Raw genomic sequence first — 17,862 nt, 5'->3', positions numbered from 1 at the left:
TGCTAACAGACTACTGAGCCCCCTTATAGAGGAACATGGGGGATCAGATAAGTAATGCAAAAGCATTGGGCAAATATTTTTATGGCAAAAGTATAAAGAGCATGCAAAGATGATGATATGATAGATGTAAAAAAAAGATTTAATTTCAGGTGCGAGTATCTCTTTAAGTATTCTGGCCTTCTGTATATAAAGCTCATGTGAGGTCACATTGTTGCCCAATCTGCATTGAGTGATGTGTATAATACACTTGTTGTCCCAACTTTTGCAGCGTTTGCCTAAGGTGGGACTTTTATTGGAGTCAACAGAAGGCGCAGTATTTATTGTATGCAGGTCAAGGTGTGATCATTGCCTGAGCTACAATAAGAGGAGTGAATCATGGTGTTTTCTCTGTAACTCAAGGATTGGTTTATTTTCCTGGGAGGGGTAAAGAGCAAGAGCAATCCCTAAGGCAGACAGTATGGCAGCTGCTTATGTATAGTCTTGTCAACCCTTACCTGGATTTTTGATGAGGAAGGTTCCTGGGTGGGGGGTTACAAGGTGCAAGTGAAATTATACTCAGAGGGGTATGTTCAGAGACATTTGCCCAACTCCTTTTGCATAGGGAAAGACAGGGGAGGGGGACAGCCAATCACAGCCCTGCAGTCACTCAAGCAAAGACAGGCTTCAGTTCCCTATCAGGTCAGCCTAGCTGCTGATTGGTTCCTGTCCTACAGTGCAGTGAGCTGAGTGGTCCCCTGCACAACCTGGGAAAGGAGGCAGCAGGAATTGATGGGCGTGGCTAGTAGGGTTTTTGTAAAAAAAATGTATTAAAGTAAACAGAAACGTTTTAAAGCACATTCCTTCAATACCTAAAAGTGTTTAATGCACTGGCATATTGTTGTTTTTTTACATACTATGTCTAAGAAATCTTGCCCCAGTATAGAGGAACTGATGAGCATAGATTTTGGTGAGTCACGGCCGGCCCAAGCACTTCTACAGAGGGTTCAATGTTACCCCAGGGGGGCAGGAGAGGCCAAGGAGGGAGGCTAATATGCCCATTAGGGATAAAGGCAGAAGAGGGAAGGACTGGAAGGTGGTGGGTGAGGAGATCAGGAAAAGAGGGAAGAACAAGGAGACCAGTGGAAAACGACAGTTGAAAGTGAGAAGAGGTTCTTGGTGCTGGGGAAGAGAGAACTGATGGAGGAGGAATCAGAGGAGCTGGAGAGGAAGAGAGGGAGAAGAAGAGGAATGGTACTGCTGGGGAGAATAGGAAGAAAGGTAAGAAAGATCAGGAGGAGCAGTCTCAGGACTTGGAATCCTTTGATGAAGGGGAACTAATGGAAGTCAGTGAGGAAGTGGGTTTAGGAACAGGGGGTTCTGGTTAAGACAGCCAGTTCTGGGGGGGTGGAATACTTCCAAGAAAAAAATATAAAAAAAGGATCCGTCCATAAAACTTCAACAAACGAAACCATTAGGGGGTTATTTATCCATGGTCGAAAAGAGTTTTTTTTAGACCTCGAATGAACGGTTTGTAATTTAAGAAAGTTTTCAGGACAAAACCCTCCTAAAAACAGAACATCATGAAGGCTATTAACATCTTCATATTGTTCAAGGGACCTCTGCTGTTGACTCAGATGGTGTATTTTTGGAGTCAAGTTATTTCCAGGGTCGGGGTATAATACATTTTGAAAAATTCAAGTTTTTTTAAAAAAAAACTTTGTATATTGTTTTAATTCCAATAAAATCCCTTCCCTTATGCAGGTGTGGCCTGGGCCTAGGGCAGCAAAATATTAGGGGTGGCATGCTGCTCAGATGCTTTTTGGGGAGCATGCTCCTGTCCACTTGCGGGGGGATTTCGGGCGGGCGCTAGGCCTAGGGGTGCCCATCTAGGAAATTCGGCGTTGCCCTTTTGTATAAATATAGAGAAAAGGAAAGTATTGCGCTCATGCTTCTTTAGTGCACAGTTTAGTTTTCCATTGAAACCCACGTCATTTCCTATTGTCCCTCAGCCGGAGCAGCTTGAGGCGAGTGTCACAGGTGTATGTCTGCTCCCCAGGGACCCCCTTTATGCTATGAGCAGCTCCATTATACAGAGTTATCATTACAGCTTATTTATATAAAGTGCTGACATTTTCCATAGCGCTGCACATTATGGGAAGGAAGGGGAAAACAAGGAAACATGTTATTAGGCTCCTGCCCAGGTTTGGCCATTTCTTATACAGGTATGGGACCTGTTATCCAGAATGCTCAGGACCTGCGGGTTTCTAGATCAGGAGTGCCCAAACTTTATTAATGCAAGGTCAACTTCTAAAAAGCCATTCTGTTCCATGGAAAATATTAAAGGAGAAACAAACCCTTAAAGGACCAGTAACATCAAACTTAAAAATGGCAAAGTCTTTATTTAGAAATACCGAAACTCCGCTTGCGCTCCTCTTCCATCGTGCGGCGCTCAATTTCTCCTCCCTGGATATCTCCTATAAGAAAGGCAGGGAGGAGAAATCGAGCGCCGCACGATGGATCACCCGACCGTCTTTTCTGAAGCGGAGTTTTGGTAAGTTATTTCTAAATAAAGACTTTGCCATTTTAAAGTTTATTATGTGTTTTTTTTCATAGTATACTATTAATTTTTTTTTTTTTAAAAATTTGATGCTAGGGGAAATGCCCCTAAGTCTTTACTTACCCCTCTGTGCAGATTCTGTCCAGCACAGTTCACAGGCGCCATCTTCTTCTCTTCAGTAATCTTTGGAATGAGATCGGCGAATCAGCGCATGCGCAGTTGGAGAAATTTTCTGTTTCACGGCAACTGCGCAAGCGCCGAAAATTGCGAAGCGCCAGTCTCATTCCGAAGATTACCGAAGCGGCTGAAGATGGCGCCCATGAACTCAAATGCTTGAATCTGCACCGAGAGGTAAGTAAAACGTTAAGGGCATTTGCCCGGGGTAACACTTAGGCTGGAGGGAGGGGGTCTATGTAGGGTAGGGGGGGGGTAGGGTTTTTTTATTGAGGGTTTGTTTCTCCTTTAAATATCGATTTAGGAGAAAATGTATAAAAAATGTATATTGCTAACAAACAACTATTTTTTATGTAACCTTAACTACAATATCTGAATGAAAAGCATGAAACAGGAGGGCGATTTAAACAAACTGTTTGTTGACAGTGTCTTGAGATCTACTGATCACCAGCTACTTTTTGGGTACCCCTATTCTAGATAATAGATCTCTCCGTAATTTGGATCTTCATACCTTAATTCTACTAGAAAATCATGTTAACATTAAGGGGCAGATTTATCAATGGTCGGATTGAAAATTCAAATTTTCTAATTTTTTTATGGTCAAAACTGTCAAATTCGACTAAGGAGTTATTCAAATTTTATTTGAGTTTTAAAAAAAAAATCCAATTAGGTTTTCAAGATTTATCAAACGCTGGCCCTTTAAGAACTTGAATTTGACTATTAGCCACCTAAAACCTGATGAATTGCTGTTTAAGTCAATGGGAGACATCCAGGGATGAGTTTGGAGTTGTTTACAGCCTTCCTTTTTCGGAGATAAAACTCAAATCAAGTTTTTTAAATTCAAATCTAATTTTGATTCCAGTTTTCAGGTCAATTAAATTCCTCCAAGTTTTTTATCAATTTTGATTGGTCGAATTTCGAAATTATGGGAGTTTTTTTTAAAAAAAAAAAAAAACATAAACCCAATAGGCTGGTTCTGCCTCCAATAAGGATTAATTATATCTTAGTTGTGATCAAGTACAAGCTACTGTTTTATTATTATACAGAAAAAGGAAATCATTTTATCATATTGGATTATTTGGATAAAATGGAGTCTATGGGAGACGGCCTTTCCGTAATTCGGAGAGTTCTGGATAACGGGTTTCCGGATAAGGGATCCCATACCTGTACCACGTTAGCATAGAGATGCACTTATCCATTTTGGTTCAATGTAAAATTGTACAAAACGCTGTTTTATTATTGGGGTGTCTTGTGGACAGGAAAACAAAATAAAAACACTTTTTTCTTTATTTCACTTTTTATTTACATATTTCTCTCAAAAGTTTAGTTGCATCTTCAGAACAAGTACAGAATTTTTTTTTGCAATGTTCATGCAGGTTTCATGCAGGTTTTTTTTTTCAACAAATCCAAGTAGTAGTTTCTGACAGGCCCCTTTCCCTTATTGATATTTATTAGTAGTTCCTGCCTGTGACCACTAGGTGGAGCAGGCAGCAATAGCTAACAGCAGACAAACATATCCTTGAAATACAGCACTGCTGCAAAGGCTGCAGATTAGTAATATGGGGGCTGAGCTGAGACCTCTAGGACCCACGGGTCAAACAAGTGCGGGCCAAGGTTTTGGCTGTTCACATTGATTAAAAAATTGGAGATTTCTGGGTGGAGCACCACATTTCAGATACTTTTATTGGTGGCAGTGTTCTATTACTGTCTATGGAATATCATTGCTGCCAGCAACAGGTAGAACGTGGTACTGCAAGTCAGATAAATATTTTTTTAACCTCAAAGGGATCCTGTCATCAGAAAACATGTTTTTTCCAAAACGCACCAGTTATTAGTGCTACTCCAGCAGACTTCTGCACTGAAATCCATTTCTCAAAAGAGCAAACAGATTTTTTTATATCCAATTTTGAAATCTGACATGGGGCTAGACATTTTATCAATTTCCCAGCTGCCCCTGGTCATGTGACTTGTGCCTGCACTTTAGGAGAGAAATGCTTTCTAGCAGGCTGCTGTTTTTCCTTCTCAATGTAACTGAATGTGTCTCAGTGGGACATGGGTTTTTACTATTGAGTGTTGTTCTTAGATCTACCAGGCAGCTGTTATCTTGTGTTAGGGAGCTGTTATCTGGTTACCTTCCCATTGTCACATGACTTGGGGCAGCTGGGAAATTGACAATATGTCTAGCCCCATGTCAGATTTCAAAAAAGAATATAAAAAAATCTGTTTGCTCTTTTGAAAAATGGATTTCAGTACAGAATTGTGCTGGAGCAGCACTATTAACTGATTCATTTTGTTTCATTCCCATGACAGTATCCCTTCAATAACATTGTTAATTGGTTCATTACACGGCACATGGCTGCTGTATTGCTTCCTAGGTACTGTGGGGGAGGGGAGGATGATAATAAAAACCAATAGAGCATGTAATAAGTGTTCTGGTCGCACAAGCTTGCTTATTAATGAACAGCATGGTGCCAATGAGGCAGGTAGAAATCAGCAGAGCGCTGCTAAGTACACAGGAGGCAATTAGCCGGCCTGCACTGATTGCTGATTGACCTCCCTGCTGCCTTTTTATCATGCGGATTTAGCTAATTGCATTATTGGCCATGTCTCAGCTGGAGTGACAATACCAGCACCTCGCTCATTGGAATCCCTCCTGCCCATTATGTGATGCTCAGAACTAAGCGTCAGTCACTAGGGGAGGGAGATCCTGTCGGCAGGGGTCACCAGTAAAGGGGAAATAAAGGAGTCCACCATGTTTAGAGTTTTCCATGTCCTGCAGGGTTGGGGGAGCTGGATGCTGAAAAAAGAGAGATAAAGCTGAAGCCACACATAGGGAGATCCACTGGATTGATGATGTCACCAAATGAGTGGATCTCTCCCGATATGCTTACCTTGAGGTGGGCGATAGGCTGATCCGATCGTGGGCCAATAATCGTCTCACAACAAAAATAATACGGGCGGTTGGATCGAGGGCCGAATCAACAAACCGATGAGGTCCTTGATCCGAAGGGATTTTAAAACCCTCCCGATTGACATCTGACGTTAGGCCAGATATCAAACTGGGAAGCAGTTGGAGGGCCCCATACACTTCCCAATAAACTGCCGACTTAATCTGTCGGCAGTTTATATCTAGGGTTGCCACATCACCCCTTTATAACCAAAAACACGTGGAATCCACAGCCTGCGTGACTAATTAACAATTCATTTAGATGCATGACTGAACTGCATCCAAATTAATTACTAATTAGCCACGCAGGCTGTGGATTCCACGTGTTTTTGGTTTTAAAGGGGTGATGTGGCAACCTAACTTATATCTGTCCATGTATGGAGGCCATAAAGGGAAACTATCGCAAATATAAAAATTGAAAATAAGCTTCAGCATACTGAAATAAGTAACTTTCTAAATACATTCAATTTAATATTCTGCATTGTTTCTGAAATAATCAAGTTTATCTTCACTATTCCTCTCTCAGCCTCTGTTTCTCTTCATTCTGTCTTCATGCAGCAGTTGGGTGTCAGATAATCATTGACAGTTAGATCCAATATATCTTATAGGGGGGCTTCTTTTCATAGCAGATGTATTAGAGCTCACTCAAATAACTGATTCCAGTACAAACAAAATCTAACAAAATAACTGCCTTTTGCACAAATTCTGCATGTAGAGAGACATGATGTCTGGTGAGTTTAATAGAGTGAGCTCTAATACATCTTCTAGGCAAAAGGAGCCCCCCTATAAGATATATTGGATCTAACTGTCAATGAATTCCCCTTAAGGGGTTTCCTAGACCCTTCTATGTGGTTCCCCATGTAAGGGAGAAAATGATCCATTGGTGCACATGAAGCTGACTAATCCTGTTTCTTTAAAAGGATAATGATCCAATCCGGGCAGAGAGAAGTCAACTGAGCCCATGTCATTGGAGATAACGACGCACACAGTACACACCCCAGTGCATTTTATTATACAGACAATTATCCATCAATCCCTGTGAGTTAGTACGATGGAGTAAAATGTCGTGCACAATGGCGGACATCATCCTTAGTTATTTCTAGGGATGCACCAAATCCAGGATTCGGTTCGGGATTCGGCCAGGATTCGGCCTTTTTCAGCAGGATTCTGATTCGGCCGAATCCTTCTGCCCGGCCGAACCGAATCCGAACCCTAATTTACATATGCAAATTAGGGGCGGAGAGGGAAATTGAGTGACTTTTTGTCACAAAACAAGGAAGTTAAAAATGTTTTCCCCTTCCCACCCCTAATTTACATATGCAAATTAGGGTTCGGATTCGGTTCGGTATTCAGCCGAATCCTTCGCCAAGGATTCGGGGGTTCGGCCGAATCCAAAATAGTGGATTCGGTGCATCCCTAGTTATTTCTCTATTTGTAAAACTTGTGAATTATTTATATGAACTTCGGATGACACAGACTCCATACAAGTTGTTATTATTTTATAGCACAGCTGTGCCAGTCATTTAATATTCACTATCTGGATCTGGAATGTCCTGTGTCTATTATTAAAGGGGTTGTTTACCTTTAAATTAACTGTTAGTATGATGTAGAGAGGGATATTCTGAGACAATTTGTAATTGGTTTTTGTTTTTTACTATTTCTGGTTTTTGACTTATTTAGCTTTTTATTCAGCAGCTCTCCAGTTTGTAATTTCAGCCATCTGGTTGCTAGGGTCCAAATTACCCTAGCGACCATGCATTGATTTGAAGAGACTGCAATATAAATAGGAGAGGGGCTGAATAGAAAGATGAGTAATAAAAAGTAGCAATTACAATACATTTGTAGCCTTACAGAGAATTCGTTTTTTAAGATGGGGTCAGTGACCCCCCCCCATTTGAAAGCTGGAAAGGATTAAAAGAAGAAGGCATATAAACTATTTAATTACTATAAAAAATAAATGATGAAGATCAAGAAAGATGAGTAATAAAAAGTAGCAATAACAATTTTATAATGTTACAGAGCATTTGTTTTTAGATGGGGTCAGTGACCCCAAGATGGAAAGAGTCAGAATATAAAGGCAAATCACTGAAGAACTATAAAAAAAAAAGAAAAAATGAAGACCAATTGAAAAGTGGATTGGCATTGGGCATTCTGTAACATACTAAAAATTAACTTAAAGGGATTGTTCACCTTCCAAACACTTTTTTTCAATTCAGTTGTTTTCAGATTATTCCCCAGAAATAAAGACTTTTTGCAATTACTTTCCATTATTTATTTTTTACTGTTTTTTCAAAAAAAAAGTTTAAAGTTGATGTCCCTGTCTCTGGTGTTTGAGTCTGGCAGCTCAGTAATTCAGGTGCTGATTCTGAACTGTTACAATTCTGCAACATTTAGTCGATACATTGAGTTGATACATTGAATTGATCCATTGCTCAGCAGCATCTCTGGAGTATTAGCAACTATTGTATCAAGTCTAACAGCTGCCTGTAATGAAACCCAGAGATTCTGCTCAGCAGGGACAAAGAAATGTATGAACTAAATGTATCCATTTAGAACAGTTTACAGGGTCGGCGACCCCCTCTCCCAGAGCTGCTTCAGAAGGTGAAAAATTACACTTCAATATTAGAAAAACTGTCACACATAGAAAATAGAAAGTCATTGGAAAAAGTTGTTATTTCTGGTGATCTGTCTGAAAACAACTAGTTGTATGAAGGTGAACCACCCCTTTAAAGGAGAACCACCCCTTTTCATATTAGCCAATGAGAATACATAATACAATATGGACCTGGGACAAAAGGCAGGCCCAGCTAGCAATCTGTGGGTTCTGGCAAATGCCAGAGGAGCTGCTGTGAGATGCCATAGACAATCACTAATTATTGGGCCTGTGGGAGGCTGTTTGGGCCTCTGTGTACCTGAAATGCCAGGGACTATTTTGTTTCCCAGTCCAGACCTGCTCACAGTGGTGTAACCAGAGTGTGCCGAGCCCCCCTGCAAAAAAATCTTTAAAGGGGCCCAACACACTCCGATCCACATCCTCCTGCCCTGACCCTGCCTACTCTCCACCCAGACCCCATCCACTCCATACCCAGACTCCGCCCACTCTCTGCCACGTGCAGGGCCACCATCAGGGGGGCACAGGGGGTACAAGTGTCCTGGGCCCCGGCCTGAAGGGGGGCTCGGTAGTGCTGAACTCGAAAGAGTCGAGGCCCCCTTGACAGCGTTTAAACCATGCCTCCCTTCCGAAGTCCCGAACAGCCAAAATGCCGAAAAAGCCCGAAGTCACGGAAACAGCTGAAATTGAAGTCTCGAAGCAGCAAAAAGACCCTAAGTCATGAAAACAGCCGAAATTGAAGTCCCGAAGTGGCGAAAAAAGCCTAAGTCACAAAAGGAGGCGAAGTTGAAGTCCTGAAGCCATGAGTTCAATTTCTCTGAACACCAATTTGTGTTTTTTAATTTTTTTGGATCCCCTGGCCACCAATGTATTATTTTAATATTCTATAGGCCCCTGCCACCAATGTTTTTTTAAAAATACAAATATTTTTTGTAATAACTTGTCTGTCTGTGTGTGTGTGGGGGGAGGGGGTTACCTTTTATAGCGCTGATGTCTGTATGGTCTTCTAACTGTGATGTGAAGTTTTGTTGGACGGGGCCCCATGATTTCTAGCGGCGGCACTGGCCACGTGTCTCTGTAGGGGTTCTTTTTTAACGATAGAGAAAGTAGACGCGTCTGTCCATTTTCCCGGGCCCCCCTTTCATCTGTGGGGTCTGCTTCCTGTATAGTTATTATAGTTGAGTTCACTGCTCACCCATTTTGACACCCCATAGAAATCTCTAACTCTAATGGCACACGTAGCATTTCTCTGCCGGCTGCAACTCAGGTCATTTGAATGCCGGGAGGCCCAGGGGTGTCTCGAGATACTGGAGGAAAATAACACATTTAGAAGTAACAATAATGGAACACAGGCCGTGATACTGCGTAACCTCAATACACAAGAGAGGAGAATATGATTAGAAAGAAGGCGGCATCCTCTGGGTGTATTGTAGGAAACCTGCCGCCAGCACTGTGTATAATAAGTAACACTCCACAACCATATCTGTAATTAACTGCAGTGTCTAATCATAAGGGCCCTCCTCGGAAATATTACACACCATGAAAACTGTGCCTCTGTCCATTAAAAGGGCTGTTCACTTTTAAATGAGTCTGATGTAGAGAGTGATATTCTGAGACAATTTGCAATCAGTTGTCATTTTTTTTGTGGGTTTTTTTTTGTTTTTCAGCAGTTCTTCCGTATGCAAGCTCAGCAATTGGGTTGGTAGGGTCCAAATTCCCCTAGCAACCATGCATTGATATGAATAAGAGGCTGGGCTATGAATAGGAGAGGCCTGAATAGAAACATGAGTCATATAAAAGTAGCAATAGCGATACATTTGCAGCCTTACAGAGCATTTGTTTTTTTAGATGGGGGTGTCACTGACCCCCATTTGAAAGCTGGAAAGAGTCAGAAGAAGAAGGCAAATAATGCAAAAACTATAAAATAAATAAACAATGAAGACAAGTTGAAAAGTTGCTTAGAATTAGCCATTCTATAACATACTAAAATTTAACCTAAAGGTGAACCAACCCTTTAACCTGTCCAATTATCTATTTATTATCTATATATTTACTATCTTTCTTTTTATCTATCTATCTAATTATTATCTATTGATGTATCTATCTATCTATCTATCTATCTATCTATCTATCTATCTATCTATCTATCTATCTATCTATCTATCTATCTCTTATCTATCTCTCTCTATCTGCCTTGACTGTCTGTCTCTTTTGCTCTATCTCTACCTCTCCTTATCTCTCCTTATCTAGTTTTTGAATTATTTTCCACCTTCTTCTGCCCCGTCCTATCTTGCAATGTAAAGGGGTGATTCACCTTTCAATTAACAATTAAATTAATTCTAAGCAACTTTCCAATTGGCCTTCATTTATTTCTTTTTTAGAGATTTTGAATTATTGGCCACAACCTTTTAAATCTTTCAAGCTTTGAAATGGGGGTCACTGACCCCATCTAAAAAACAAACAAACAAATGCTCTGTAAGGCTGCACATGTATTGTTGTTATCATATTCCAGTCTCATATTCAGATCGGTTACTAGGGTAATTTGGACCCTAGCAACAACATACCTCCCAACTGTCCCTTTTTCGGAGGGACAGTCCCTCTTTTGACAGCTCAACCCGCAGTCCCTCATTTGTACTGGAAAGTCCCTCTTTTCTCTGCACTGAACAGCCAGAAAAAGAAACAAAGTTTCTCACTTAATTGGCTTTTAGCAGAGAGCCCAGAACAGCCACAGCTGCAAATAAGATACTTTGTAACAAATTTAAGACACAAAAACACAGTTTAGATAAGGAGAAATATTTTCAAACTTTCATAACCTGCCAAATTTTGTAAAACAAACATGGTAATTAGGGGTGTGGCCACAGAAAGGGGTGTGGTCAAAAAAATTGCTGCGCTACGTGCGGAAAAAAATTTTTTGTCCCTCTTTTTACTTCCAAAATGTTGGGAGGTATGCAACAAGACTGCTGAGACTGTTAACTGGAGAGCTGCTGAATAAAAAGACAAATAAACCTCAATACTAAAAGCCATTTGCAGACTGTCTCAGAATATCCTCTGTACGTCATACTAAACGTGTATAAAACACTATCTTGTTATGGGTCACGTTGATGTAAAACTGAAGTAGCTCTTTACATATCACTGCAGTGTCGGTGGATCTAGTGTCATTCTTACCGTATTTAATAAGGGCTCCTCTTATCTTTTTTATTTGACGTCACACATTCACACCTTTATGGCAGCCAATCAGCACTCCCTATTCCCAGGAAGCCCCTCCCACCGCTTTGCCCTGAGAGCTCGTTTGCATAATCACACCGCTTCCCCTGTTGTCCAACCAGCGGCACAGCCCGCCCTCTTATCACTGACGTCACGCCATAGCCCCTCCTTCCACAGGTCGGAGAAGGGGCGGGATCTCTACCTGTGACCGAGTCCTGCCTTGACTGTCACAAGCGAGGGAATCCGCCCAGCCAATGAAAGCGCGCAGGAAATGGGAAGAAGCGCTCGACCCCGCCCCTTCCTACTGTGCGTTTGGAACCGTGCGCGACTCCGCGGAGGTGGGATTGGAGCGCGTGAACCCAGAGCAAGCGGAGGAGCTGGGAAGATGGGGGAGAGGGCGGGGACCCGGTGAGTGTTTGACTCTGTGAGGGAAATGTATGTACCGCGCCTTCTGACTGACTGACCCCCTCACACTGACTGACTGATTGACTGACTGCTCCCCTCACACTCACTGACTGACTGACTGACTGACTGCTCCCCTCACACTCACTGACTGACTGACCGACCCCCTCAGCTCACACTCACTCACTGACTGACTGACTGACTGACTGACTGCTCCCCTCACACTGTCTCTGTAGATCATATCACTCCTGTTACTGTGTATGGTCTGACTCCATCTGTGTGTGTATTTGCCTCACACTGTGTATAGACCGTAGGACTTCTGTTACTCACACCTTGACTGTTATATGGGCACTTTATGATTTTTGTGCCACTCCCATACTTTCTTCTTGAGCCACTTATGTGAGAAAAGCAGGAGCTGTGGGGCTGTGCTGCAGAGAAACTGGGGCTGGGAAGCAGGTTGTGGAGCTGTACTGCAGAGAAGCGGGGTACAGGAGCTAAGGAGCTGCACGGCAGAGAAGTGGGCTGCAGGGGCTGTGGAGCTTTATTACAGAGAAGGGGGGCACTGGAGCTAAGGAGCTGCACGGCAGAGAAGTGGGGCGCAGGGGCTGTACATCATTCATTTTGGTAAGTGAAGACTCATGATGTCAGGGGTAACATTGGCTGGGGGTTAGAGCTGCATGATGAGTGATACTAGGGCTCACAGTATATATGTGTGTGTGTGTGTGTGTGTGTGTGTGTGTATATGTCTGCACACACTGGGGGGGATCATGTTGAAGACTTGTAGGTCACACAGTATAAAACTCCAGGATGAAACGTTTGTTGCGGGGGGATAAATGTATGAGGTGGGTCAGTGTGGTGCATTGGAGCAGCAGGTTGCACTGGTGATAACGTTGTGCAGTGGGGCAGCTCGATGCTTGTGTGTAAAAGTAACACCGTGGATAGATGTGGCGCATGATTGGTGCACATGAGGATAAACACAGTGCTGGAGTGTGTGGTGCAGGAACAGGGACATAAAGTGGAGTGGTACCTGGGAATGGTGGTGGAATGGTTGGTGATTGAATGGTGGTGGCCACTGCATGGTATTTCACGCGGGTGGCAGGGAAGTGCATGAAGCAAAGGAACTGCATGAATGTGCAAGGAACTGTGTGTTTCTGGGGCAATTCCATGTAAATAGTAGCCTGGGACAAATGCAGCAGCTGTGGTTCGTTTATGGCCCCCAGAATGTCTGTCTGTGGGGGGCACACAGGCATCTCTTGCCATTTAGAAAAATGGAGGTTTCTTCTAATATGTTGTGGAGAAGGTTCTGTGGTGTAACTCCAGTTGTGCTGGCAGATACAGTAGGTGTATATAAGGAAGTACTGTATGACAGTTTAGCAAATAGGAAAGTGGGAGTATTGTGCTGATTTGCTGACTAGTCCAACTGCTGCCCATTTAGTGATGGGAAGGAATTCTTCCCCCTACTCTCGGGGCAAATTAATGGAGTGTTAAGAGAGGGCATTTTGTTTGAGAAGGCATCATGGTCCCTTGCCCGGGCACCACATGTCCTGACTTCTTTGTTGCAGTGGTGTTATCAGCTCTGGTGTGCGCAGGCCTCTCTTATCTGTGGCATCCACCAACAGCCGCCCTATCTGCTCAGATCAGCAGAACTCTAGGCTCCGCACACTCCACATACGACGCTCAAAACTACAAGAGTAAAAATATTTTGCAATAGAGTGAGTCATCTAGAGAGGAACTTTTAGTACAATGTAGGAAGCGACAGTTGGCGGAGATTTGTCAATTTTTTTATTCTGAAAATTTAAAATACTATGGAATCCACTACCGAAACCCATACCATAATCACAGGACTTCTGCACAGGCCCCACCCTCACAGAACTGACATCCCAGCATGGCCGGTATCTGACAGACAGACAAGAGGTGTGCAGCAGAGATGTGGCAGCCATGTCTGTTGCTCAACTTCCTGTTTCCTTTCAATTTGAGAGGAAGCATCGATATTAGTGAAAGGCAATGGGCAGATATGGAGATATCAACCTCTTGGAGGTGATTTCTGGGAGGCTCTTGGCCATGGGCTGCGATGGACCGACCTGTTTAGACATTCCCTATCTCTCTGTATCATTTATTAAAGGGATTGATCACCTTTAAATTAACTTTAGTATGATGTAGAGAGAGAGATTCTAAGACAAATTGAAATTGGTTTTGATTCTGTGGTTTTCGAGTTATTTCGATTTTTATTCAGCAGCTCTCCGGTTTGCAATGTCAGCCGTCTGGTTGTTAAGGTCCAAATTACCCTAGCAACCATGATTTGATTTGAATAAGAGACTGGGATATGAATTGGAAGGCCTGAATAGAAAGATTTAGAATACAAAGTAGCAATGACGATACATTTGTAGGCTTACAGAGCATTTGTTTTTAGATGGGGTCAGCGACCCCCATTTGAAAGCTGGAAAGAGTCAGAAGAAAAAGGCAAATAACTCAATAACTATAAATAATGAAGACTAACTTAAAAGTTTCGTAGAATTAGCCATTTTATAACATACTAAAAGTTAACTTGAAGGTGAACCACCCCTTTAACTTTGCATGCTTTGTCCTGCTTTCCCCCTCATTTCCTAAACTGTGCCTATATTTGCATTTTATTTGCTTCTAATTTGTAGGGATACCGAGCGTGTGGCGCCTCATTTGCTGGACATTTTTGTATATTTAAGTAACAGCACCTGGCGGCTTCACGTGATCTATAGTGCTTGATATTGGAATGTGAGATGCCTTTAAAGGGGTTGTTCACCTTTAAATTAACTTTTCATATGACGTAGAGATATTCTGTGAGAATTTGCAATTGGTTTTCATTTTTTTCTATTTTTGGTTTTTGAGTTATTCAGCTCTTTATTTAGCTGCTCTCCAGTTTGAAGTGTGAGCAATCTGGTTGCTAGGTTCCAAATTACTCTAGCAACCATGCACTGCTTTGAATAAGCGACAGGAATATGAACAGGAGAGGTCTGAATAGAAAGTGGAGTAATAACAAGTAGCAATAACAATAAGGGGCAGATTTATCAAAGGTCGAGGTGAATTTTCGAATGAAAAAAATCGAATTTCAAGCTATTTTTTGTGTACTTCGACTAGGGAATAGTCCAAATTCGATTTGAATTTGAAAAAAATTTGAATATTGAAATTTATCATGTACTGTCTCTTTAAAAATTCGACTTCGGACATTCACCATCTAAAACCTACCAAATTGCTGTTTTAGCCTATGGGGGACCTCCTAGAACCTATTTGGAGTCAATTGGTGGACCTTGAAAAATCAAAGTTTTATTTTTTTTTAGGAAAAACGTTGAATTCGATCGAATGCGCTATTCATTCGCTGCGTATGGTTCAAATTCGGTCGACTACGTACCTATTGGATCGAAAACGTACCTATTTGACCAAAAAAAAAAAAACCAACTTAATTTCGGTTGGTCTTTTATGAATCCGAATTTTGAAGTTTTTTCAATTCGAAATTCGACCCTTGATAAATATGCCCCTAAATGTGTAGCCTTACAGAGCATTTGTTTTTTAAGATGGGGTTAGTGACCCCCATTTGAAAGTTGAAAAGGGTCAGAAGAAAAAGGCAAATGGCTAAAAAAGTAAAACAGGTAAATAATGAAGACCAATTGCAAAACTGCTAATGATTGGACATTCTGTAACATACTAAAATTTACCAAAAAGCTGAACCACACCTTAAAGAGGTGGGTTATCTTTCAGTTAAATTTTTAGTATGTTATAGAACTGCTAATCCTAAGCAACTTTTCCATTAGACTTCATTATTATTATTTTTTTTATATATATATAGTTTTTGAATTGACTCTTTCCAGCTTTCAAATGGGGGTCACTGACCCCATCTGAAAACAAATGCTCCCCTTATAACACCAATTCCCAACTCCAGACATGCTTGGTATCTTCTTGAATTATTTGCTGTCTTCTTCTGACTCTTTCCAGCTTAAGATGGGGGTCACTGACCCCTTTTGAAAAACAAATGCACTGTAAGGCTACACATATATTGTTATTGCTACTTTTTATTACTCGTCTTTCTATTCAGGCCTCTCCCATTCAGATTCAAATTCCTTGTTCACATCAATGTGTGGTTGCTAGGGTGATTTGGGCCCTAGTAACCAGACGGCAGAAATTGCAAACGGGAGAGCTGCTGAATAACTCAAAAGCCACAAATAATAAAAATGAGCGTGTAAGAAAAATCTTTTGCATTTTGTTGGGTTGGCCAGGCTCTTGGATTCATCCGAATGTAAATCCTGCTTTAAAGGCTGTTAGGATACGATTAAAGGGTTGGTTCACCTTTGAGTTTACTTTTAGTATGTTATAGAATGGCTAATTCTAAGGAACTTTTCATTTGGTTTTCTTTTTTATCGTTTTGGAATTATTTGCCTTTTTCTGACTTTCCAGCTTTTAAATGGGGGTCACTGACCCCATCTAAAAAACAAATGCTCTGTAAGGCTACACATGTATTGTTATTGTTACTTTTTATTACTTATGTTTCTATTCAGGCCTCTCCTATTCATATTCCAGTCTCTTATTCAAATCAGTGCATGGTTGCTAGGATGCTAGCAACCAGATTGCTGAAACTGTAAACTGGACAGCTGCTGAATAAAAAGCTCAATAAAAAAAACCCATAAAAAATGAAAACCAATTGCTAATATTCGCAGAATATCACATCATACTAAAAGTTCATTTAAAGGCGAACAACCCATTTTAATTGGCTCTTTTTCAGCTCAGTCGACTACAGTCTGATTTCATTGGCTGTTGGTGTGTGTGTGTATATATATATATATATATATATATATATATATATATATATATATATATATATATATATATATATATATATATATATACACACACATATGTGTATGTATATATGTATATATGTATATATATATATATATATATATATATATATATATATATATATATATATATATATACACACATACATACATACATACATACACATATATATATATATATATATATATGTATATGTATGTATATATATATATATGTATCCTGGGGCAGAGTAGCATTACTACTGGGGCTTGGCTCTTACAGAGTTAAAGAACCACAGAAAATGACATTATTGGTGTGACCTAACAGGCTGTTCTTTCTCTCTGCACCTGTATTTAGCTTTTCTTTGACGTAGAAGCTCTGGTATTTATTGCAGCTTTGGTTCTGTTGCGCTTAGCCATCTTTTATCTCTTGTCTAAACAAAGCCCTGCCCCGCTCATCCTGTTCAATGGAACCTTAGCTCATACCTATTCTTGAACAGAGCCCTACCAGAATATCTACAGCTATTTTTGGCCTTTTATATATAAAAAAAAATTTTTTTAACAACTTGCCTTTTTCATTTGAATCTTTTGAGCTTTCCAATGGGGGTCAGTGACCCCATCTGAAAAAAAAAAAGATGCTCTGTAAAGATGCAAATGTTTAGTTATTGCTGCTTTTTATTACTCCTCTTTCTATTCCGTTTGGACCCTAGCAACCAGATTGCTGCCAAACATAGCAAACTGGAGAGCTGCTTAAAAAAAACAAAATAACTCCAAATGATATTAAAAAAAAAAAAAAAAAAAAAACGAAATCCAATTACAAATTGTCTCAGAATATCCTTGAGTAAAGGCCCCCATATACGGGCTGATAAAAGCTCCTGGCAGACCTAGTCGGCAGCTTATTGGCCCGTGTGTGGGGCCATCCGATGGGTTTCCCCGAAAGTCGGGCAGATCTTGATCAGGCAGGTTAAAAAAATCCCGTTGGATCACGGCCGGATCTGAGCGTGTATGCAGTCCCGCGATCCGACCACCGTCCAATCGTTGGACCTCAGGGCCCACAATCGGATCAGCCCGATATCGCCCACTTCAATGTGGGAATATCGGGGAGAGATCCGCTCGTTTGGCGACATCGCAAAAACGAGCGGATCTCTGTGTCTATGGCCACCTTAAAGGGGTTATTCACCTTTAA

General features: G+C 41.1%; 1 protein-coding gene across 1 annotated transcript in view; it reads left to right on the top strand.

The window, feature by feature from the left end:
- The first annotated feature begins 11,690 nt into the window (after positions 1–11,690).
- arrb2.L (arrestin beta 2 L homeolog) overlaps positions 11,691–17,862 on the top strand; it is a 37,221-nt gene continuing 31,049 nt past the window's right edge. Inside the window, exon 1 of the mRNA XM_041587318.1 lies at positions 11,691–11,880. Within this exon, the coding sequence (XP_041443252.1) occupies positions 11,744–11,880 (137 nt within the window). The 5' untranslated portion in view covers positions 11,691–11,743. The remainder of the gene's footprint in view (positions 11,881–17,862) is intronic.

Source organism: Xenopus laevis, chromosome 3L (assembly GCF_017654675.1).
Source record: "Xenopus laevis strain J_2021 chromosome 3L, Xenopus_laevis_v10.1, whole genome shotgun sequence".
In the NCBI taxonomy this organism is placed as follows: Eukaryota; Metazoa; Chordata; class Amphibia; order Anura; family Pipidae; genus Xenopus; species Xenopus laevis.
The sequence above is the reverse complement of the archived record's forward strand: the minus strand, read 5'-3'. Positions and strand labels throughout refer to the sequence as shown.